This window comes from Scatophagus argus, chromosome 5 (genome assembly GCF_020382885.2).
Source record: "Scatophagus argus isolate fScaArg1 chromosome 5, fScaArg1.pri, whole genome shotgun sequence".
Classification (NCBI taxonomy): domain Eukaryota; kingdom Metazoa; phylum Chordata; class Actinopteri; family Scatophagidae; genus Scatophagus; species Scatophagus argus.
This window is the reverse complement of record NC_058497.1, coordinates 14868578-14889755: the sequence shown is the minus strand read 5'-3', so window position 1 is coordinate 14889755 and position 21178 is coordinate 14868578. Positions and strand designations below refer to the sequence as shown.

Below are 21178 nucleotides of genomic sequence, written 5' to 3'. Positions count from 1 at the left end.
AAGAGCAGTTAATACCCCTTTCTTAATATTAATATCTAAATTCAATAAAGAGTCCACTGATGAGTACCCATGCATAAATCCACTTTGAAAGCACAATGTACCCCTCTTTTTCCAGCATGTGTACTACTCTGTCTGTTATCATAATTTTACATAGCGCTGAGGTCAAGGCAATGGGCTGACAAGAGCTAGGTTATTCAGCACCTGCCCAGGTTTCAAAATTGGGATAATTACAGCATGTTTCCACTGCTTGGAACGATAATCAGTCTTCCACACGTTACTGATTAAGACCAGGATTTCCTCTAAGACCAGCCCTCCTGCATGTTCAAATAGATGATAATCCAATCCATTTCTACCTGGGGTGCTATCTGTGCCTTGATTTATAGCTCTTTCTATTCCTCTAAAGGGAAAAACAAACTCTCTTCTTCTCCTATTTTTCCTCTTGTCTCAACTATTACATTTTTAGAATTGTTTAACCAGTATCTATGCTTTTTCTTGATTATTTGCGGCCTAAACCCGTTGAGGTGAAGGACACGGATAGAGGACTGTATGAACTAAATTCTAGATTCAAGCTCTAGTTTAGCACAATGAATAAATATTTCCAGCTTTCTTTGCTTCTTTGATTATTTATCTAGACCATACTGCCTTAGTAAGAAAGCTATTCCATTATATAACACTTTCTCATTTTCTACCATTGATAATTTCATTGTTCTTTCAATTCACCATTTAACACATTTACTTACTATCGGCACATGATTACTTCACATAGTATTTCAGTCCATTATTTCCAATCAACTGATTAATGCCAGCTCTGTTGATGTAATTGTGATGTCTGAAGAGGATGAAATTGACTGGCTTATTTTGAACCGTGCTGGTTGGTCTTCATTTAGTATGACAACATTACATGACTTTCTTTTAGACCAATCCAGGGATTTTTCTAAATAATAACTGTGTTAATAATTGATTATAATTAATAATTGATTCTCCTATACTGAATTCCATTCCTAATAAAGATTAAACATCCTTCTGCTGATTTGGTTTGGTTATCTTTATTTTCACATTTATACGTTGGTAAAACAAAATCTAGTCTTGGTTTTAACCATGTCTCCTCAATATACAGTATATTATTTCTTGCTTTTTTGGTAAGTGTATTTTTTTTAATTCCATTGCATAATGAAGAACACTAGTTGAGGTTAATTATCAAAACCCCTATTTCTGCTTATAATTTCCTCTTTCTCATCCAACCCCAGTTAGTATCTCCCATTCATCCTTGCCATGACAGCTCCACTGTCCTGGGAATGTATTGATTCTCATAACTTCTGTGGATATATTCACTTAATGTCAAACAGCTTTTCTGCAGCATTGGCAATTTTAGAAACCACATCTGACTCTTTGTTAACAGTTTTACTCTCCTCATTGTGTCAACCATCACTGAGTCATCATTAGCGGCTATAACAGCTCTAGCTGGATCTCAGCCAACAGAATCTGGTCAAACTTGACCAGTCTTGTTAGTACCTTCCATGTTGCTCACTTAATAGTTCTTCTCTCTAGCAGTTATCTCCCCTTCTGTCACAGTCTTTTTTTTATGGCTATTCCTGTTTACAATGTTGCAGTCTTCCCCACTCCAACACCCATCCCTTCCGCCTCCTGTGGGAGTGAACTTGGTCTGTTTTATTACCAACAATGCTGAATTATAGGTCTCCAAGATTCAAAATTCAGACTAATTTCCTTCCTTGCAGGTGACTCATCACACTGTGGTCAGTTGTTCCATGCACACGCTGTAGAACAAGGTTATTTACTTTTATCTGCATCTGTTTGCCTTTGCAGGCTTTGACTGCAAACAGTGTTTCCATAAGCAGGCTCCAGTACAGCAATCGTGCAGAAGTAACATAAAAGTATTGCTGTCAGACCTATACAAGCTGTTGGCAGTCCACTCGTCACTTGACCCACTGGTTACCAAGCCCACAGTCCGTAATTCAATGCCAAATTTAATTAATCATTCCATTAAAACTAATTCAAACCTCACTCAACATACAAACAGTCTCAGTCACTATCCTGCTCCTGGGCATCTTCTAGACAACAAAGAAGCTAATTAGAAGCCAAGTCCCTGGATCAGCCAATTTGCAGCAGGAGCATCACAGAAGATCAACCAGTCCTCACTGGAGCCAGTACCTTTCAATTAACACCGATCTTCACAAGGAAAACAGAGCTCTCACTCTTCAACAACAGCAGATGTGTGCAAGACAACAACATATAAGAAATACACAATGCAAATGTGACATTCAGTTTGTGTACCCAGAGTGTGAGCTTTCGGCTTTTCTATATAATCCACAAATTTTTTGTGTGCATCCACTGATATTTTTCCCCTTTGTTTCCTTGAAATGGTGTTTTCCCCTTGGCTCTTGATGTCAGACTGCATATTTTCCTGAAACACTTAATTTAAGAACTATACATTATTATCTCAATAACCTTGTTTGAACTGTCCCAACTCATATATGCTGACCACACTATAAGAATAAGTGTTGCTTTCAAACTAAAATCCTCCTTCCATCTCTCTATTTGAAGTAGATGTTTCTGCCATTGCCCTTTTATCTAAATGAAAAAACACCACAAAGGAAAACAGGTCTTAGACATATTTATCATTCCACCTGTATCATTTAAATTACTATTTCTGTGCATTTTGCTGCTATTTTTGATGATAAAGAGAAACACCATCATTCTTGCAAAAATGTAATTACTCTGATTTTTCATTCTTACATGCTACACATTCCCCTTGTCTTTTTATAGCAGTGCCTTCAGCAGAGGAGTGCATTTCCCTTGGAGGGTCCAGAGGCTGTTGTCACCAATCTCAGAAATCGCATATCTTTTGGTCCCATGTTAAAAGAAGTGAAGAATTCTACCTTCCCAGAGGAGATAGGTAATTATTAGCTGTGCTTTAAAACAAAAACGATCAATCTGAGATAACAGAGGCTGGATGCTGTAGAACAGGAAATGAGAGATGACCATGCCATTTATCTATAGCATATGAGGAGAGGAGCCATATTATTAAGCATAGGTTTATAACAGAAAGCTACTCATCCTCAGGTAGGAGATGTCTCTTACCATTGAGGTCTAAATGTGTTCTTTCTAAAGGTAATAAAGAAAAATATTTTTTAAAAGGGAGAATTCCACAGTGTCGTGAGTCCTTGTGAAACTATAGAGAGAAGCTTACACTATCAAAGATGTTTGCAGCTCATGGAAGGCACGGTGTTGATGGATGGAAAACATTTTTTCACCATTAAGATAAACAAGTCATAACTGTAGCCTCATGTCAGATTTTTTTCCCCTGATCTTCAGACCCATCAGAGCTGGACCTGGTCCTGGTCATTGTCGGCCTAGTGGTCAGCTCATCTCTTGTCACAGTGACACTGCTGCTGGTGTGGCTGGCTTACCGTCATCGAGCAATCTGGCCGCTCCATTCGGCAGCCCCACCGCGAGCCTGCTGTGGTTGTCTGTGCCCAGGAGGTGACTTGATCCTACCGTGACCAAGGAGGAACCACTGCCAATTACACAGATCACGTCCTCACCAAAATAGCTGCCGACAATTACATTAGTGAACAGACAGTAGAGCGGTCAATCGTATTAACCATAGAGCAGAGGTGGCCAGTGGTATCAGCGGGTATAGGCCAGACAAGACGATGACGAGCAATCCAATTCACACCTCCTCTCATAGGTGACACAGCTGTTGCAGTCAAATTTCACACTTAACCATGAGCAGTCCATTATCATTCACTGAAAATAAACACCATCCTCAAATAGAAAAGCTGCTCTGATCCCTCTATTTTTCCTCTGTGACAACAAATCGATACTCTTTGTATCTTCTATTGAGACTGATAGCTCATTAATATACGGGTTTAATATAATATATGCATTTGTGGCTCGACATTTACATTGACCCCCTGTGATAGACTGCTTAGGGAACCTGTCTCGCTTAGTGTTGTAAGAAAACATGTAGCACCCTCTACAATTTTGATTTTTGTCTAGAAATGTCTAATTAAATGATATTGCATCAATACATTTTTAATATGACTTTGAAAATAATGTAAAATGCATAATTATTAATCATTGTCTAAATATATCAGTTCCTCTACAGAATTTTTCAGTTCACAGTTTTAATCTGTATTGCAGGATGTATTTGTGCTTATTGCTTGATAGCGTGCTCATGACTTTGATTCATATTCATCTCTAACCTGAATCCTGAGTCATTAAAATGAAATAATGTATAATGGCAAAGATGCTTCTTTCCAGCATTGTTTCTCACATTGTATACCTTCAACCATTTTAAGCTGTCAGTGAATTAACATATTTCTAACAGTTTCAGTACTGTGATTCCTCTTCCTGTCCTATGTTTGCAGGTGCACAGCTATACAGCTGTATAAAAGCGTAACACATTTCCAATTAAGATTGAAGGCAGCGGTTTTTCTTTGAGGTTTTTACTGGTTGCAGCTGTGAAACTGTGAAGAGTATTGGACAACAAAACAGTTATTGTCATTACAAATCAGATTTCATAAAGAAGAGTTGGACTGGAGACGCTGTAAAAATGAATACACAAAAATAAAGAAAAACTGGGCAAAAGTGCAACAGGGTACAGCGCCATAAATAGCTAACAGGGGCAGTGATTGAAAATGTGTGTTTTTATTTCCATATTGAAATGAAAATCACATGTACTCCATCTCTGTCATTGACAACTTGCATTTGAGTGTGGCTGTTTGTCTTCCTATTTGTAGGAAGCAGTTGGCCAAAACCCAATATTACTATCACATTAGTTTTATAGCATAGCAAAACAAAGTATGACTGGTGAAAAAACAACAGGAAGTAGTAGTCTTAACATACATTGTGTCAACAGTTAGGCCAATTTTAAAACATCAAACATCCTGTCCACACAGTGAGGTGTACACATTATCTAGCATAGTATAGTACTGTGAGCATAGTATCTAAAGTACTATCTCATCTTACTGCAAATTTTTCCTCTCAAAGTAGTCCGAGACATCCTGTGATTCTAGTGACCACATCACGATTCACCGTGTTTCTGCTTTCGCTTGCTAACGTAGTCTGCATGTTTACAATCCTGCAGGAATACAACTAAATATCTGCATAGAGATAAGGATTGGATTAAAAAACAATGCTCTTGAGGGATACGCGGGAACCAATTAATGTTCAAGCCGTGAAAAACATACACCAGTTGAAGAGCTGTTGGCTCCAGCCAGTCAGCTCCCCCAGCGTGGTGGAGCCTGCTAATGTGATTGGTTTAGCTGTGAGATGTGGGTTCCATCGATGAAGGGAGACTTTTCCCCTCAGGTAGCATATCAGGAATCTGATCACGAGCACCTGGTTTTCACTGGAACATCAATCCATGAGTCTGTCCTCGTGTGAGTTAGCGAAGCATGAAACTATGGCTGTCAGTGAATGTTAAATTCATCTGTTACCACACCTGCATACATAGAGAAAGAAAGAGTCGTAAAGAGTTGTCAAGTTACAGTTATTGGTACTACATTGTGTTATATATCTCAGTGAGCCACAACTTATCACCATACTGTAAAATAATTAAGTCATAATCATATACAAACTCACAATAATGCAAGTTCGACATTTTTCTTTCAGGGCACCTGCAGCTCATGACAACACAGAAATGTACTGTATGGTACACCTAGAGATGTGTATCCTCTCCCTATCACATCCCTGTAGGGTGAGAGTGCAGATTTAAAATGAGTAGGGAGGAGGAAAATCCCATTGAAGTGGAATTAATGAAAAATTTCCAATTGTCTCTTTGAAATGAAAGACTGAACAAAGAACCACCACAGAACATAAAAGAAAAGGAGATGTGAATGGAAAATCACAAACTATAGCTATTCTCTCATGAGACATGCAATATCCACAGAAATTCTAATGAATGAGATTTGCACACAGTTGTGACTTTGTGGTGGAGATTTGCGCCACGCTCACTGCAGGAGACATGCTGAATCCAAATGTTCTACCTTCTAGGAATGAAGAAGCCCAAGAGCTATGGCCCAAATCTTTATCTGACTGCCAACACTACTAGTGGCCCACAGGAACAATTTATATAAATTCATATATATTTGTGTGTGTCTATGTATTTTTCTGAATCCATCTTTTTCAATCTTTTTTCAATGCTGCAACAAAACACCTCATCCCCAAATAAATAAGTGGTGGTAAAATAGAACTGAGGAGCTTATAAAACAAAACAGCAGGTGGGGATAAAAGGGAAGGTGGTTGAGGACATCTTTGTTTTCTCATCTTCTTGAATGAGCTTCCTATTACCTTAAGCCTCTCACACAAGCCAGGCAGTTTAAATCTCTCCTCCCAAATAACAGCCCACTTTAATGATGCGGAAAGATAAAATCCACAATTTTGAAGTCGAACAGGAAGTCAAGGTGGAAAGCACATTGGGAACTGAAGTGAGTGCAGCTCATTCGTCACTGTCCCAGTACACCACCAGGAAAGCCAGCCAGCAACAATGTTAAATTTGTAATTCATGTTAAGTAATTATTGCTCAGTGTACTGCGTACTAATTGCAATGCAAAACGGAGAATGGCATGTGATACAATTTTAACTGAAAACAGCCCTCCTGACACACACAGCCAGTATAAAGCAAATGACACAATTCTCTTTCATTGGTTGTTAAAAACAATGAGCTTCTACACACAAATCAGTTCAAAAGCTTTTAATCTCATTTTGATTTCTCTGTTTTAACCAGAGCAGGAACACCAGAATACTGACTACAAGTGATTAGTATGAAATGAAACACTCCAATACACTTATAATGAATGCTTGGGCTTTGCCAACAAAATATTAAAGTTAATTTTCAGCACAATTCAAGACATGCTGGTTTAGGGTTTTCTATCATGAAGAAGTACAAAATGTTCTAACGAATGTGATTACTGAATCGAAAAACATTACTTAATTACTTTAACTTTTTGTTATTGTTGCAACAAAAGCTTGGTGTCCTTTGGCACAGTGTGATAACAGCAATGTAATCCAAGTGTGTTTGCACATTGTTTGGAGATCTCTATTTTAGACAGCTCACCTTAGAGTCACTTTGATATCACCTCCAATCACAGAGGGACCAGCTGGAATGCAAATTGGTGCCCAAACAATGCAGAGAGTTCATTTATCTCAAAACAGAATGTGCTGAAAAGAACAATACACCCAAAACTCTTTCACAATTAACTTAACAGGACAAGGCAGACATTTTGTTTCGAAGTGTTAGCTGAGCATCTTGTAACAACTCTCATGTCTGTCTGGGTTTGAAAAACTGAAGACACAGACTGCAGTTTGTATGCAAAATGTGCCACTGAGACTGGAAACAGTGTGAAACAGTAACAAAACCCATCAAACCAAACCCCACCTCTAAATTCACTTCAGTTTAACCAAATTCAAAGAACTTCCAAAGAACGCCCCCCCCCCCTCCAAAAAAAAGAAAGAAAAAAAACACCACCACCCACCCACCCACACACACACACACACACACACACTGTATTACTGTATTTTCATAGTTCACACAAAAACCAATGTGTTGATAGTATTCCTTCATGGGAACAGTGACTTCCTGCAGAGCAGCTGTTGTCCCCTTTAGTATTTTCTTTTTATAATTCACACATTATTCTATCCATCTTTTGACCCAATCTTCTCATCTAACTCTCGGCAGGAGAGCGAATAAGATGCCTCAGTGCCTTAAAAGAGTTTTCAAGTCGAGACTGCTTTATATATTTAGCGGGACATGACAAGCCTTTCTCATACGTTAGCTTTATTCCATTTTTCATTTTCTTAACCATCAATTTGTAGACATTGCTATCTAGAGCAATTGTGTGGCAGTGCGTGGGTTGTATACACACACACACACACACACACACATATTCTCAAACTCAAACTGCCGACTCCTGAGCCGTTCTACTGGAGCTGCCGGGGGTTAAGTGCCTTGTTAAAGTGCAGTTTGATAGAAGTGAATGGTTCATTAGGCAGGTCATTTACTGTATATACAGACCTGAATCACAGTGGACATACGCTGTATATCATACCAGCCACCATAACTGAAACTGTGGTGCTGCTGTTGGAGAGTAACACTGTTACATGTAATAACTAGTTACATGTAACAGTGTTATGCTATTAAATTACAAAATAAATTGAATTGTAAAACATTTTAGTGACTGTGATCGAAATGGTTACATATGAATGTATTAAAATGTTTATATGTGCAACATAACATTCATTCTGCGCATTTCCTCCGAATTGTTTCGAATTCTTTTCTGGTCAATCTTACCAGCTGAGAGAAATGAAAGATAAGAAATCATCCAGTATGCCTGGAAAACCGGAAAGCTAAGTCAGCAGTCTTGGCATCTAAAAACCGGCTTTGCAACATTACAGAGCAAACAAGTTCTACACCTCAGCTCCTCCCACAGATCGACAGACTAGTCTAGTATCTATGTGACTCCACTCCAAATGCCTTTCACACCACCAGCTGCCACTGTTTTGAATGTGAATCCCTGTTCTACAACTTTCTTTTTCCCTGCGTGAAACACAAGCTCCTGCGGTGCCGTTGATCGATGTCGATCTGGGAGACAAACCCCCTTGTCTATGCGTAGGATAAGACACTGAGTGTATTTCTGGTCTATGTGCGGATCTCTTTACTCATGGATTGCCTTGATGGATCTCCTGGAGAGTTCAGAAACTTCCAGAAGGACGACTTTGAGGCTGACTGGACTAAGCTGGCAGAATGCAGGTTTGGTCAGGTGTACCAGGTCAAGCTCAAAGTCTGGCGGGTGACCTGTGCCCTGAAAAGTTTTGACACAGCATTTTACAGGTGGGACTTCTAATACTAAAACTGGCACAAATTGCTTTTTTCCTCTGTGTCTGAATTTACAGCCATTTCTTAGCATTGAACAAAGATATTTCAGTGAGTCAAAGTTCACATTACCAATTTAATGCCCAAATTCCTTTCACTGGCTGTTATTTTTTCACAGGAGAATAGCAGACGAGGCACCCAGGATAGCCAAAGTGAAATTCAAGTACATTGTGTCCACATACGGACTGTGCAGTGAAGCAACTGCCTTGGTGATGGAGTACATGAGCAATGAATCGCTGAACAATCTCTTAGCCACTCACACATTGATGTGGCCTAAGAAGTTCCAGATGATTCATGAGGCCTCCATGGGCATGAATTTTCTCCACAGCATGAAACCTCCACTACTCCATCTTAACCTCAAGACGTCCAACATCCTATTAGACGATCATCTCCATGTCAAGGTCAGTGCAACTCAGTGAAAGCAACATAATGAGACTGCAGACACTCACAGTGATCTCTTGACATTTATGAGAATGTATGCTAGTTCTGTACTACTCCGAAACTGCATTTTTTAACAAGATTTCAGATTTTGGTTTAATCCACTGGCAAGAGGGCATGAGCAAGCAATCATTCATGGAGAATCTGACAGCGAGAGGGAACATAAGTTACATTCCTCCAGAGACCTTCACTCAATGCCCTGATCCACCAGGAACTACCTTTGATGTTTACAGGTGACTTACCAAGGGCATTTTTGAAATTGCACCATCATAGTCACTGTTTTTTTTTTTTTCTGACTCAGTGCACACATTTACAATTCTCACAGAATAACCTTGCTCTCGACTGTATATATTTTTACTTGATCACGAGTTGCTGGGACATATTTTACTCATGTCTGACTCACTCTTTCTTACCCTTTTATATTAAGGATTTCTTTCACATTAACAAGCATGTTTTTCTTATAGAACAAAAGAAAATCACCCTCCTATTTCAGTGGCTTTTTCCAAAAGAGGGACAAAGTTCACTGAATATGTGATATGACAAATGAAAATATTTAAAAAAAAAAGTGCCCTAAAAGTGCCACTCTCTGATTTCATCATTTACAGCTTTGGCATTGTGATTTGGGAGATTCTAACACAACAGAAACCGCACGCAGGTAGGACTGATTTGCATCACATCTCCATGCTTCAGCAACTTCAGCAAGAAGTTATGTACCACTTAACGCAAGAACAGAGAATGACAATGTATAAGAATAATGAAATGAAGAAATTACATGCACCAAGTGCTTCACATAAAAGAGAAAGAGTGACCATAAAAGCCAGGATAGAAATTTAATGTAAGCTTTAAGTATTCACACCGTTTCGCTTTTTACACATTTTGTTATGTTACAGTCTTCTTCCAAAATGGATTAAATTCATTTTATTCTACACAAAATATCCCATAATAACAAAATGAAACTTCTGCTTGAATTTTTTTGCAAATTTATTAAAAACAAAAAAACATAAAAAATATAAAATGTACATAAGTATTCACACCCTGTGATCAATACTTTGTTGAAGCCCTTTTGGCAGCAATTACAGCCTCAAGTCTATTTGAGTATGATCCTATAAGCTTGGCACACTTATGTTTGGCCAGTTTCTCCCACTCTTCAATGCAGAACCTCTCAAGCTCCAACAGGTTGGATGGGGAGCATCGGTGCAAAGTCATTTTCAGATCTCTCCAGAGATGCTCAATAGGGTTCTGGTCTGGGCTCTGGCTGGGCCACTCGAGGACATTCACAGGGTTGCCCCCAAGCCACTCCTTTGTGATGTTGGCTGTATGCTTAGGGTTGTTGTCCTTTTGGAACATAAACCTTCGCCCCAGTCTGAGGTCCAGTGCACTCTGGAGCAGGTTGTCAGCAAGGATGTCTCTGTACATTGCTGCAGTCATCTTTCCCTCGACCCTTTCTAGCCTCCCAGCAACTTGTCATTCATGCCAATAAGTTCAATCTTTGTTTCATCAGAGCCAGAGAAGTTTGCTTCTTGTGGCCTGAGAGTCCTTCAGGTGCCTTTTGGCAAACTCCAGGTAGGCTTTCATATGCATTTTACTGAGGAATGGCTTCCATCTGGCCACTCTACCATACAGGCCTGATTGGTGGAGTGCTGCAGAAATGGTTGTCCTTCTTGAAGGACAACCATTTCCCCTTTCCCCTCTTCTCCCCTCTCCATAGAGGACACTGACAGAGCTCCAACACTGGAGCTCTGTCAGAGTGACCATTGGGTTCTTAGTCACCTCCCTGACTAAGACCCTTCAACCCCGATCAATCGGTTTAGTTGGCGACCAGCTCTAGGAAGAGTCCTGGTGGTTCAAAACTTCTTCCACTTGCGGATTATGGAGGCCACTGTGCTCTTCGGGACCTTTAATGTGTCAGAAATCTTTCTGTACCCTTCCCCAGATCTGTGCCTCGACACAATCCTGTCTTGGAGGTACAGATAGTTCCTTTGACTTCATGGCTTGGTTTGTGCTCTGACATGCACTATCAATTGTGAGGTAAAATGTGGAAAGGGGTGTGGATACTTTCCGGATACACTGTAAGGTTTATACTAGAACCACGACATGTCTCAAACATGCAGCTACAACCATTAGATGGTTAGTTTAGTTAGCATAGACTACAAACAGGGGGAAAACAATAGCCTGGCTCTGTCCAAAGGTAACAAAGCCCACCTTCCAGCACCTCTAAAATACATATATCAACACATTATACCTTGTTAGTTTAATCAGGACATAATACAAAGTGTAAAAAAACACAACTCGTGGAACTACTCCTTTCACATGGACAAATAAACATGTTGTGCTGCCTGCTTTGCTGCTGTAGTCACTCTCTGCATGTATTAAACTACGCCTAACTTGTATCTAACATCTGCTTTGTGAACCCAGGGTGCAGCGTGACCACAGTGCTCTTACAGGTGTCACAGGGTAAGAGACCTTGTGTAGATATGATTCCCGAACAAAAACCCTGTGAGTGCCATCAGATGATCAGCATCATGAAGCAGTGCTGGGACCAGGACCACAGGCAGAGGCCACAGTTCTCAGGTAACGTAGTCATAATATGTGAAATGAAGTGAATTGTTTTCTAATTTGGATTTAAAACTCAAAGGAACTGCAGCTGTTAATCATCCCCTGAGTGCTCAAAGCTACTAAATTGGTGCTTTAACAGAAAAAATGATTGCCCAAATGCACTGCATTTGCAAGTACTAACTTTTATCAGTGATGATATTTAATAAGTAACAGAGGACGGTAAACTTAAAAAGTACTTAAGGACCTGCATACTTGCACACAAGACACATGTGAATAAAATTTTAAATTCTAAAGTTCAGCAAATGATGTTTTCCCAATGTTCTTGAAAAATTACATACCAGAATTTTTAAGGTTTATTTGTGCAAAAACTGGTTTATTGTATCACCAATGTGCCCATAAGATGTAACAAAACGCATTTTGGGAACTAATCTTAGCAAGCCAAGATGCTGTGCTTGAAGATGATGTATAATTGGCCAGATTTGTCTGATGTTGTGTTTAATTGCTTTTATCATTTTAATGTACTGTTAAATGAAGCCAAGACATTTACTAACAATAATCAATTTTTCCTTAATGAGAATATTGACATTTCGGTAAATATGTTTTGTGTTTTAGTGCAACAGAGCCTACAGGCTTTTGCACACTAAAGTATGGACACATGCCAAATAATTAAAAACAGACATTTTGACATCATGTTGAAACATCAGTGTTTTAAGCTACTGCAGTGAAAAGCATTTGGTACTTGTCCCTCTTTTGATCCACATTCTCTCAAACAAAATTGTACCAAACACAACAACAATTTTGTCCTTTGTGGCCTTATATGCAATTATCAGGTCAAGATGCCGCATGCTCATAGAGAATACATTCTACTGTGTGTAATGACTGAGTGAAACATTTACACAGGAGGGAGTGGCTCTCCTTTGTTTATACAAGCACATATAGCTTGAGAAGTTATGTTAACGAATACACATTGGGGCTGCGTTTAATGCTAAGCATCGGCCCTTCCAATTTGTGTGAACTTTTGTTCACAACAAAAACTCACTTGTATCCATGAAAAATTTACCGGTAATTCATGCACGATCATTCATTCTGTGTAGGGATACATTTATTATGGCATCTCACTGGGTTTTGAGTTGTGAAACTAGATCTAGCCTACTATTTACTTAGGAAAATAAATATTAGGCAAATTCAGAACAGGCTGAACTTCACTGACTTTTGTTTGCAGACACTGTGAGGAAAACAGAGGCTTTGAGCGAAGTCCTGAAGATCCCGGGATCAACCCAGTCTTTCAAAAATGGTGACGAGGGACAGAAATCAAATTATCCTTGGCTAGTTTCCCCAATAAACAAGGTTAGTTCTGCATAATATTCTGCTTGAATGATTTTGTAGTGTACTTTGCCTGCTGTATGTACTCAACCTTTAGCATACTGAGCAGAACAGTTAATCTTGTTATAAAGGACAGTGTGGGAACAGGTAATGCAGTTCACACTACCAAAAATAAAACTAATTTATAGACTCAAGGTTGTATATCTTCACCAACCAGTCAAGTTACAGTTTCATCAGCAGCGTCTGTTGTGACACAACAGATTCTTTTTCCCACTTTTTTTTTATTAGTTATGGCAATTGAAAAAGATGTGTATTATGTATATGTTGTCACGACTGAACTATGGACCAGAACCCAAATGCATGACTCTCAAAGTTTCAAAATAAAGTCTATATTCAGAAAGTACAAACTGAAGATCACTCTTCACAGAGGAAACTCTCTAGACTGAAGTTAGGCTAAGAAAACAGAAAATCTCTAGAAGAAAGTAACAAAACAACAAGACCTGGCATTGGCATTGAGATGACACTGGCTGTCTAACACAAGGGACAAGACAAACTGGCACAGGACAAAGGGAGACAAGGACTATATATACACACACAAAGTAAGGGCACAGGTGGAAACAATCAGGGCGGAGACAGGTAATCCCAAAGGAGGGAAAACAGACAAAGGGGAAAAAAAAGCAAAGCTGACAACAATAGACACAAACAGGAAGTATTGACAAAATTAAACAGGAAATCACAAGACAACATAGACATGAGACAAAAACTGATTAAATAAACTTAACACCATTTCGTTGACATGACATATGTATTGTGTACACAGGAGAATTTTGTTTTTTAAGAAAAATTAAATAGCAAAATCAACACAATAATAGACAGAGCGCGTTCTAATTAGAGTCACTCCCGCAGCATGTCATCAGGTTCCAAGTCAGAGCCAATCAGGATAGAGGGGTAGCAAAGCGTACCCACCTCAGCTTAACTATTTTGTCCCAATATGGTCACTTTTGCTTGCAAAAAGCCAAGGTGGTGACAACTTTAATGCCAGACTAGAGACTTTAAACCGTAGTCCATACAGTCTTTGGCTACATGAAAATTCATGGGATCATCAAAGTTATTAGGATTCATCGTCAGGGCACCATGGCATTTTTATCTGCTAGTGTGTTTTAAAAGAATAATGTCTGCAGTTAATAACACTGTAGCTGTTTATGTTTTGAGTCATTCACACCCTCGAACACCCATACTCACATTTTGATTGATATATGTGCTTATTAACCACTTGTAATGATTGATGTCAGAGCTAAAACATTTGTAGTGTTTCCTTTGTTTCTTTTCCATTTTAGATTGCTTTGCCTGAGATGCCTGACCTTCCCTCAGGTAAACACATGCATACAAGAGGATGGAAAATCATGTTCAATGCAGTACAAAGCCTGGAGGGCTGACATTTGAAAAGTGCTATTTACAGTGTTGTCACATTTTAAATATTACCTTTAGTACTGAAAAGCAGAGTCATATATCAGGGGAGGAGAGAATAAAAGAAACACTCAAGCAGCGTCTTGGATCCTTTTTCTCTGAGATATTTACTAACTTAACAAATGATACTGATGACTATTAAAATATAAAAGCATATTGCAAAGCAAGTGCATTTGTTCAAACACTAACACACAAGGTAAACATTTCACATATTTACTGAGCTCCACAGCTGCCACAAATCTTCACCCTCTGCAAAATTCAAAACAATAAAAGTGCCTGAGACACACTGTAATCATAGTTTTTGCACTTCTTTCTCTCATCTAATGCCCTTTGCATTCATTTCACAGCTGACCAACGTGACAAGGACAACATCCTCTCTCTCCTCTCCAAAAAGGACTTTGGTAGTTTTAGACTGTCTGTGAAAAGAGAGCACATATGCACACAGTTTCCTGATAAAAGGACCCTCCTCCACTATACGGTAGCCAGCACGGATGCAAAGAGTGTTGAGCATGTCCTGAATCTGGGCGCTGAAGTCAACTGTATGACTTCCAAGGGTTACACTCCTCTTATTGTTGCTGTTCTGCACAGGTCTGTATAGAAATATATCAACAAATGTTTGTCTGCAGTTCTAAGAAGTTAACAAAAAACGTTCTGTTCCTGTAGTCAAACTGAAAAAGTAAGACATAGTTTAGAGTAATGATTGATACCACTGATGTTTGTTTGCTAAATGTGAGGCCAAAGAGGACAGAAGGCAGTTATTTTAGCTTCATATAAAGCCTGGATTCGAGTTCCCTAACAATGTTGTGCTGATGGCGATGATGAGTCAAAAATATTATACCCTATGAGTGAAACTTCTTTTTCTACAGGCTTCATGACATCATCTCTTTGCTGCTGGAGCATGGAGCAGCTGTTAACCAGGGAGATGAGGACCAGTGGACAGCACTCCACTTTGCTGCTCAGAACGGCGATGACAGGACAGTTCGTCTCCTGTTGGACAAAGGAGCTGCGCCGGATGCCCGGGAAAAAGCTGGTTGGATGCCCCTCCACCTGGCCTGCCAGAATGGCCATGAAACAGTGGTGCGCCTGCTGCTTTCACGGCTGTCAGAGGAAACAGTCAGACAACCGGAGGCACAAGGGAGGACGGCACTCCACCTAGCCTCCGCCTACGGGCATCTGAATATTGCCAAGCTCCTCCTGTCTCAGGGAGCAGATCCCAACGCTACCGACCACTCTCTCTTCACTGCTCTTCACTTATCAGCTGAGGAAGGCCATAACAGAATAGTCAGGCAGTTGCTGAAGAGTGGGGTGAACACTGACAGTGCAGACAGCAGAGGATACACGCCACTTCACCTGGCTGCTCTGAGGGGTCATGCAGGAATATGCAGGCGGCTCTTGTCAAATGGGGCCAGTCCAGACTCCAGGACCCTTCAAGGCTGGACTCCAATGCACCTGGCTGCCCTACAGGGGAATGAAGCTGCAGTGATCCAGCTGGAGAGTCAGGGTGGTTGTGTGAACGCTCAAGGTGAGAATGGGTGGACCCCCCTCCACCTTGCCTGCCATCAGAGTGAACCACAAGTGGTGGAAAAGCTCCTGGCAGCCAAAGCCAACCCAAACGTAACGGAAAACACTGAAGGATGGACGCCATTACATGTTGCCTGTACAAGTGTCAGTTTCCCTTGTGTCCTCCACTTAATATCACATCACGCAGATGTCAATGCAGTTAGCTCGGGAAAGGCCACACCTTTACATCTGGCTGCCCAGCATGGCTGTGAACCTATTGTTAAGGCTCTGCTGCTGAATGGAGCAGACAGGACCCTGCTGGACTCTTCTGGATCCACAGCTTTGAATGTGGCCCAGAAGTGTGAAAAACTGGAAATCGTGCAGCTACTGGAGAAGTAGTTGCAATGTGAATGGAAGAATTATAATACAATGAAAACATCAAAGACACAGCTGGAATATTCTCCTCCTTGAGTGTAAGGGTTTTTATTGTGTGCATTATAGGAAGATTTTGAAAAGATATTTTAGATAAGATGGATAATTCTATTTTTATTATTTTCATTATTTAATTATAAACAAATGGAAAGCACAATGATTATTACTGCTCCTTTTAGTTTTTTGCTTTTTGTCATGTAATTTCACCAAACTCCTAACAATTTGATTTGGATGTTCTTAAGTCAATATATACAAATCATTTTTTTATATTTAAGTAAAAGTAAAGTAATCTTTTTTTTTTTCAAAAAACAAACAAACGCTTTCTCTGATTCTACCAGTAATTATTTACCGTAAGTGCCCCATAAGTTTTCTGCTGTTTTCCAGTTTTCAGGATTTATATGAAATTGAAGTCTGTAAAATCTAGCAGAACTATGGTGGAAAATAGAGCCATGAAATTGGGTCAAAACCAGGTGAAGTGCCCTATAAGGACAGAACACATATTGATTCTACTCTTTGAATCACCTTGATTGCTTTCTTTGTGCGCTTTCCTTGTGAACGGAACTAATGCTGCTGCCACATGTGGATGAAGATGAAAATACAAAAGAGCTGTCGTTATAATGACTTATAGACACTTTCATTTGATTAAACCTGTCAGACTTTATGAAAGTATTATGCGCCTAATAATTTAGGGAAAAGATGGATGGCAACAAAACCATTGGATTCCTGTCACTGTCATCATTCAGATGCACCTATTGAACGCCTCCAACTATGAGTACATACATGCTTTATGTGCTGTATGACAAAGCAAGCTAAAGCTGAATATCGGTCATTTCCTCCAGAGCGAGGGAAACACTGCTCAGCTTATGCCACACTCATTTGCCACAGTGACACCTTATTAAATTAAAATTAAATGCATGGATTCAATAGCTGTAGCGACCTGCACGTTTTCTGGGTTTTCTCTGTAACCACAAGAGACTGACCGAATCAAATTACAGTAAATGAACAGAATAGAGCTGGACTATTATATATATATATATATATATATATATATATATATATATATTGGTTGCTAAATGAATGTCTGCTGTGTCATTTTTTAAAATGGTAATTGTATTCCAAAACCTCTATTTTTTTCTCCATGAAGGTGGACACTGTGTATATTAGATGATGACTGCTAGCTTGCTGGTGTCGTCTCCCAGTGTTTGCCATTTTTGAATGTTTGTATGACTGAACCATCCACCTGTCCTCTTCTAATCCCAGGGGGATTAGAAGAATTGGAAAAGGCCTACTGTGTGTGTTAGAGGTTTAAGGCTCATTAAAATCGCCTGTAGCACAGTCACCACATTGTGTCAAACCAATCCACTGCCTATAAAAAAAAAAAAGCTCAAATGTGTACAAGTACAGAAATATGCCCACGGCTCATCTCAACAGAAACCTAAGCAAAATTTCATTGTAAAAGTCATACAGCAATAGCATGAGAACGTTGTTGGTCTCCTGTGATATTTCTGTTAAATTTATGTTTGACTCCTTTTTAGACAGCTATCAGGAAATTGCAATCACTTGGTCTGCCTTAGATTTAGATAAGCACAATCCTGATTTATAACGTCATGTGGCTTATGCCAGGAGCCTGACAAAGTGAAGTATCTACTGACCCTGGTCTCAGTGTAATTTATCCACTAGAGTTTGAAATGCAGCTATCACATTATGAAAAGGCTCTCCGGAGAGGACCATGTATTTCAGATTAGGTAGGATGATTTATAGTTGAAAATGTTCTTTTTACTGCACTAGCCCTCGTTTGAAATTTATGAGGCCTTCAATGACTTAGAAATTGGAAACAAACCACACAAGCATGCATTTTTCCTACAGTAAACAGTGTGATGATGGTTGAACAGATGGGAATGAGAAACATCTGTGGAATCCACAGTGCTGTGTCGTTGTCTAACCTGTGTAACAGCGTCTTTGTTCTTCTAACGTTCACATAAAACAAACCCTTTTGTTTACCTATACCGTTGTTACAGTTCCTGAAAAATTCAACTCACTTTTCCAAGAACATCTAATCAGGGCTACCTAAATCAATGGTGCTGCCCCGACCTTTTTACACATACGGTGACACATTGGATACCCTCTATCAGTGAGTAATTTGGTTTGCAGGCACCTAAACTAATTTTATTTTCTAGTAGGGAAACAAGCAGGAAGAAGATAATGTCATGCAAGTTGCTTGTACTACAAACAGGAAGAGCTGAAGGAAGAAAAAACAGGGCCGTAATGTTGTGTTTCTTTCACTTTGTTATTTTTTAATTGATTTTGACAACTTATCTAACATACACATCATTCATACAAAATAAAGCAATTAATGAAATACCTCAAAGATACTTGTCCACCTAGTACTCTTGCTTACCTCTTGTGTAATACAGTAATAATACCAGCTCATATAATTGTTTTGAATTAAACAGAAACTTCGCCTCCTTATTGATTTAACTGGCTCAAAATGATTAGAGGATACTGCTCACTGTGGTGTATTTCCACCCACACAAATTAAAGATGTGTTGCTGCATTCAAAGGCTCTAAAGGCTTTGTTATAAAACTCATCCGGAGCAATTTGCATACATAATAGTATTTTCAACAACTTAGATTCGATCACTGCGATGTGGCCCTGCTATGTAAAAAGCTCTTTAATGTCCTTGTCTGATCTTACTTAAACCTTCTATACGGTGTTCGGCCTGTTTACACAGATGTTGTGTTGGTATACAAGATGTTATTTTGTTACACCCGGGCCTTTGAGATATTGTTAAAAAGGTCTGTCTGACATTCGCAGCTGTCATCTTGATGATAGGATGTAATCTGGCTACTTCGCTTCTCAGAGGAGAGCCATTACACGCTGTCTGCAGAGTCCCTCTTAACCAGCAGGGTTAAACTCACCACTGAGCTGTGTCCTGTGGTGTTAAGTAGTTTCAATCATGACTGATGCAGCTGTGTCTTTTGATCCAGGTGTGCCACCACAGCAGGGCCAAGCAGGCATCTCTGGTCCTTGCTATGGTAACTGATTGAGAATTCTATCGTGTCTCTCGAGGGCTGATTTTTTTCCAGAATGACGATATGGAAAACAGTTGTTGCCCCTGTCATCTCTTAGCGACCTCTCACTCTGCAATATGACAGTGGAAAAACACCACAGGTCGGTCTCACTAGGTCCCCAAGGTTGTTGCTTACTGTTGTAAAAGCGACTGCTCTTTATCACCTGGGTGAACCTCCATTCAGGTCAGTGAGAGAAAGCTTTTTGCAAAGCCTTTTAAATTACTCTCCCATCACATGAATACTTTGAATAAGAATCCTGCATAAATACTTAGCACACACTGGCTTTAAAAAGGATCAGCCTGAAGGATTTTGAAATGATGAGCTATTCCCAGACTGCCGAACGTTTTCTCAGAGCTATTGAACTACTCCAACTGAATGGCCTTGTTTTCTCCAGTGTATTCTTAATATCCCTTCAGCTCCTTCTGCTTGGTGTTGTCATGTTCCTGCAAAGTGATTAATGAAGGATCTTGCTCCTGTCTCCACAGCACAGAGCAGAAACTCCCAACACTCAGTAACTTTACACTATTTGAATATCATATACAGTACACCTGACACAGTTCAGGCAGCATCTCACACCTGGGAGGATTGTATGTCCCATCTCTACTGAGACAGTAGTTTTGTAACAGCTTGTAAAACAAATCAAGTTTATATGTGCTAATTTCATGCATCACAGCCTTCTTTCTTTCATTTATTGCATCCTTCACCCAGAAATGATCTCATTTATGTCTTGCATAATAAAGAATTCGTAATGAATATAAAAGCATGGAAATTATTTGTGTTCAAAGAATAGTAAATCCCCAAATTATTTAAAGTGAAATGAAATTTTCAACTCTGCTAGTGTCAATTAACGTATAATGATGAGCAATCTTTTTGTCATTTTGCAGAAACATAGCAATTGTTGGCTATTTTTTTAATAACAGATGCTGTAATAGTGTGTCTTTGCAGTTGTCAGGCTGAGAAAAAATATTTTATAGCTGCTTTTAGTGCTGCACCGCCTCTGTGCATTGTTCACATGCTGGACTTGAAAAGCATGTGTTGTTTGTGTTCTGTCGCAAAGGCTCTAATCAAATTTAATGGATAGATAGAATGTTTTTTTAAAAAATGTCACACAGGAGCACAAGTTTACTGTAAAATATATATTTTCTCTGCTTGTTTGTTATTTGGGTGTAAGCAGCTGAAATAATTGTCTCCGCAAGACTGATGCGCTTGCATGTAGTCTACAAAACGCGCTTAATTTACAGTACAACTTTCTTTTATATATGCTAATATGTTGTTCTTTAACAGGCAGTTATATATCACAGCCTTGTGTGCTAAGATTTAATAAGTGCAAAAGAATAGTTAATAATAATCACAGTCAGATATCTAAATAAAAAGTACACAGAAGTTATGGTTAAGAGAGTCCAGAAAAAGAGGCCAGTTAGTAGTAAGCTACAAAGGAATTAATGTGTGTCATCAGGATTTTAATATCCCAGTAGAGTAATTTGTATGTTTTTC

The 21178-nt window shown here is 39.3% G+C and overlaps 1 protein-coding gene across 1 annotated transcript; it reads left to right on the top strand.

Annotated features, from left to right (window-relative positions):
• Nucleotides 1–8513: 8513 nt before the first annotated feature.
• On the top strand, nucleotides 8514–19090 carry ankk1 (ankyrin repeat and kinase domain containing 1). The gene is made up of 9 exons (XM_046389750.1): nucleotides 8514–8854; nucleotides 9015–9297; nucleotides 9416–9567; nucleotides 9940–9989; nucleotides 11750–11905; nucleotides 13113–13237; nucleotides 14551–14584; nucleotides 15028–15268; nucleotides 15547–19090. Exons 1-9 carry the CDS (start codon nucleotides 8685–8687, stop codon nucleotides 16577–16579), a joined length of 2244 nt encoding a protein of 747 aa, XP_046245706.1. The 5' UTR covers nucleotides 8514–8684; the 3' UTR covers nucleotides 16580–19090.
• The last annotated feature ends 2088 nt before the right edge of the window (nucleotides 19091–21178 follow it).

Bases quoted from the DNA above. Each gene is read 5' to 3' on its own strand.
- ankk1 (XM_046389750.1), top strand. From the start codon at position 8,685: ATGGATTGCCTTGATGGATCTCCTGGAGAGTTCAGAAACTTCCAGAAG. The intron at 8,855-9,014 runs GTGGGACTTCTA...ATTTTTTCACAG, and splicing joins TTTGACACAGCATTTTACAG to GAGAATAGCAGACGAGGCAC. The intron at 9,298-9,415 runs GTCAGTGCAACT...TTTTTTAACAAG, and splicing joins ACGATCATCTCCATGTCAAG to ATTTCAGATTTTGGTTTAAT.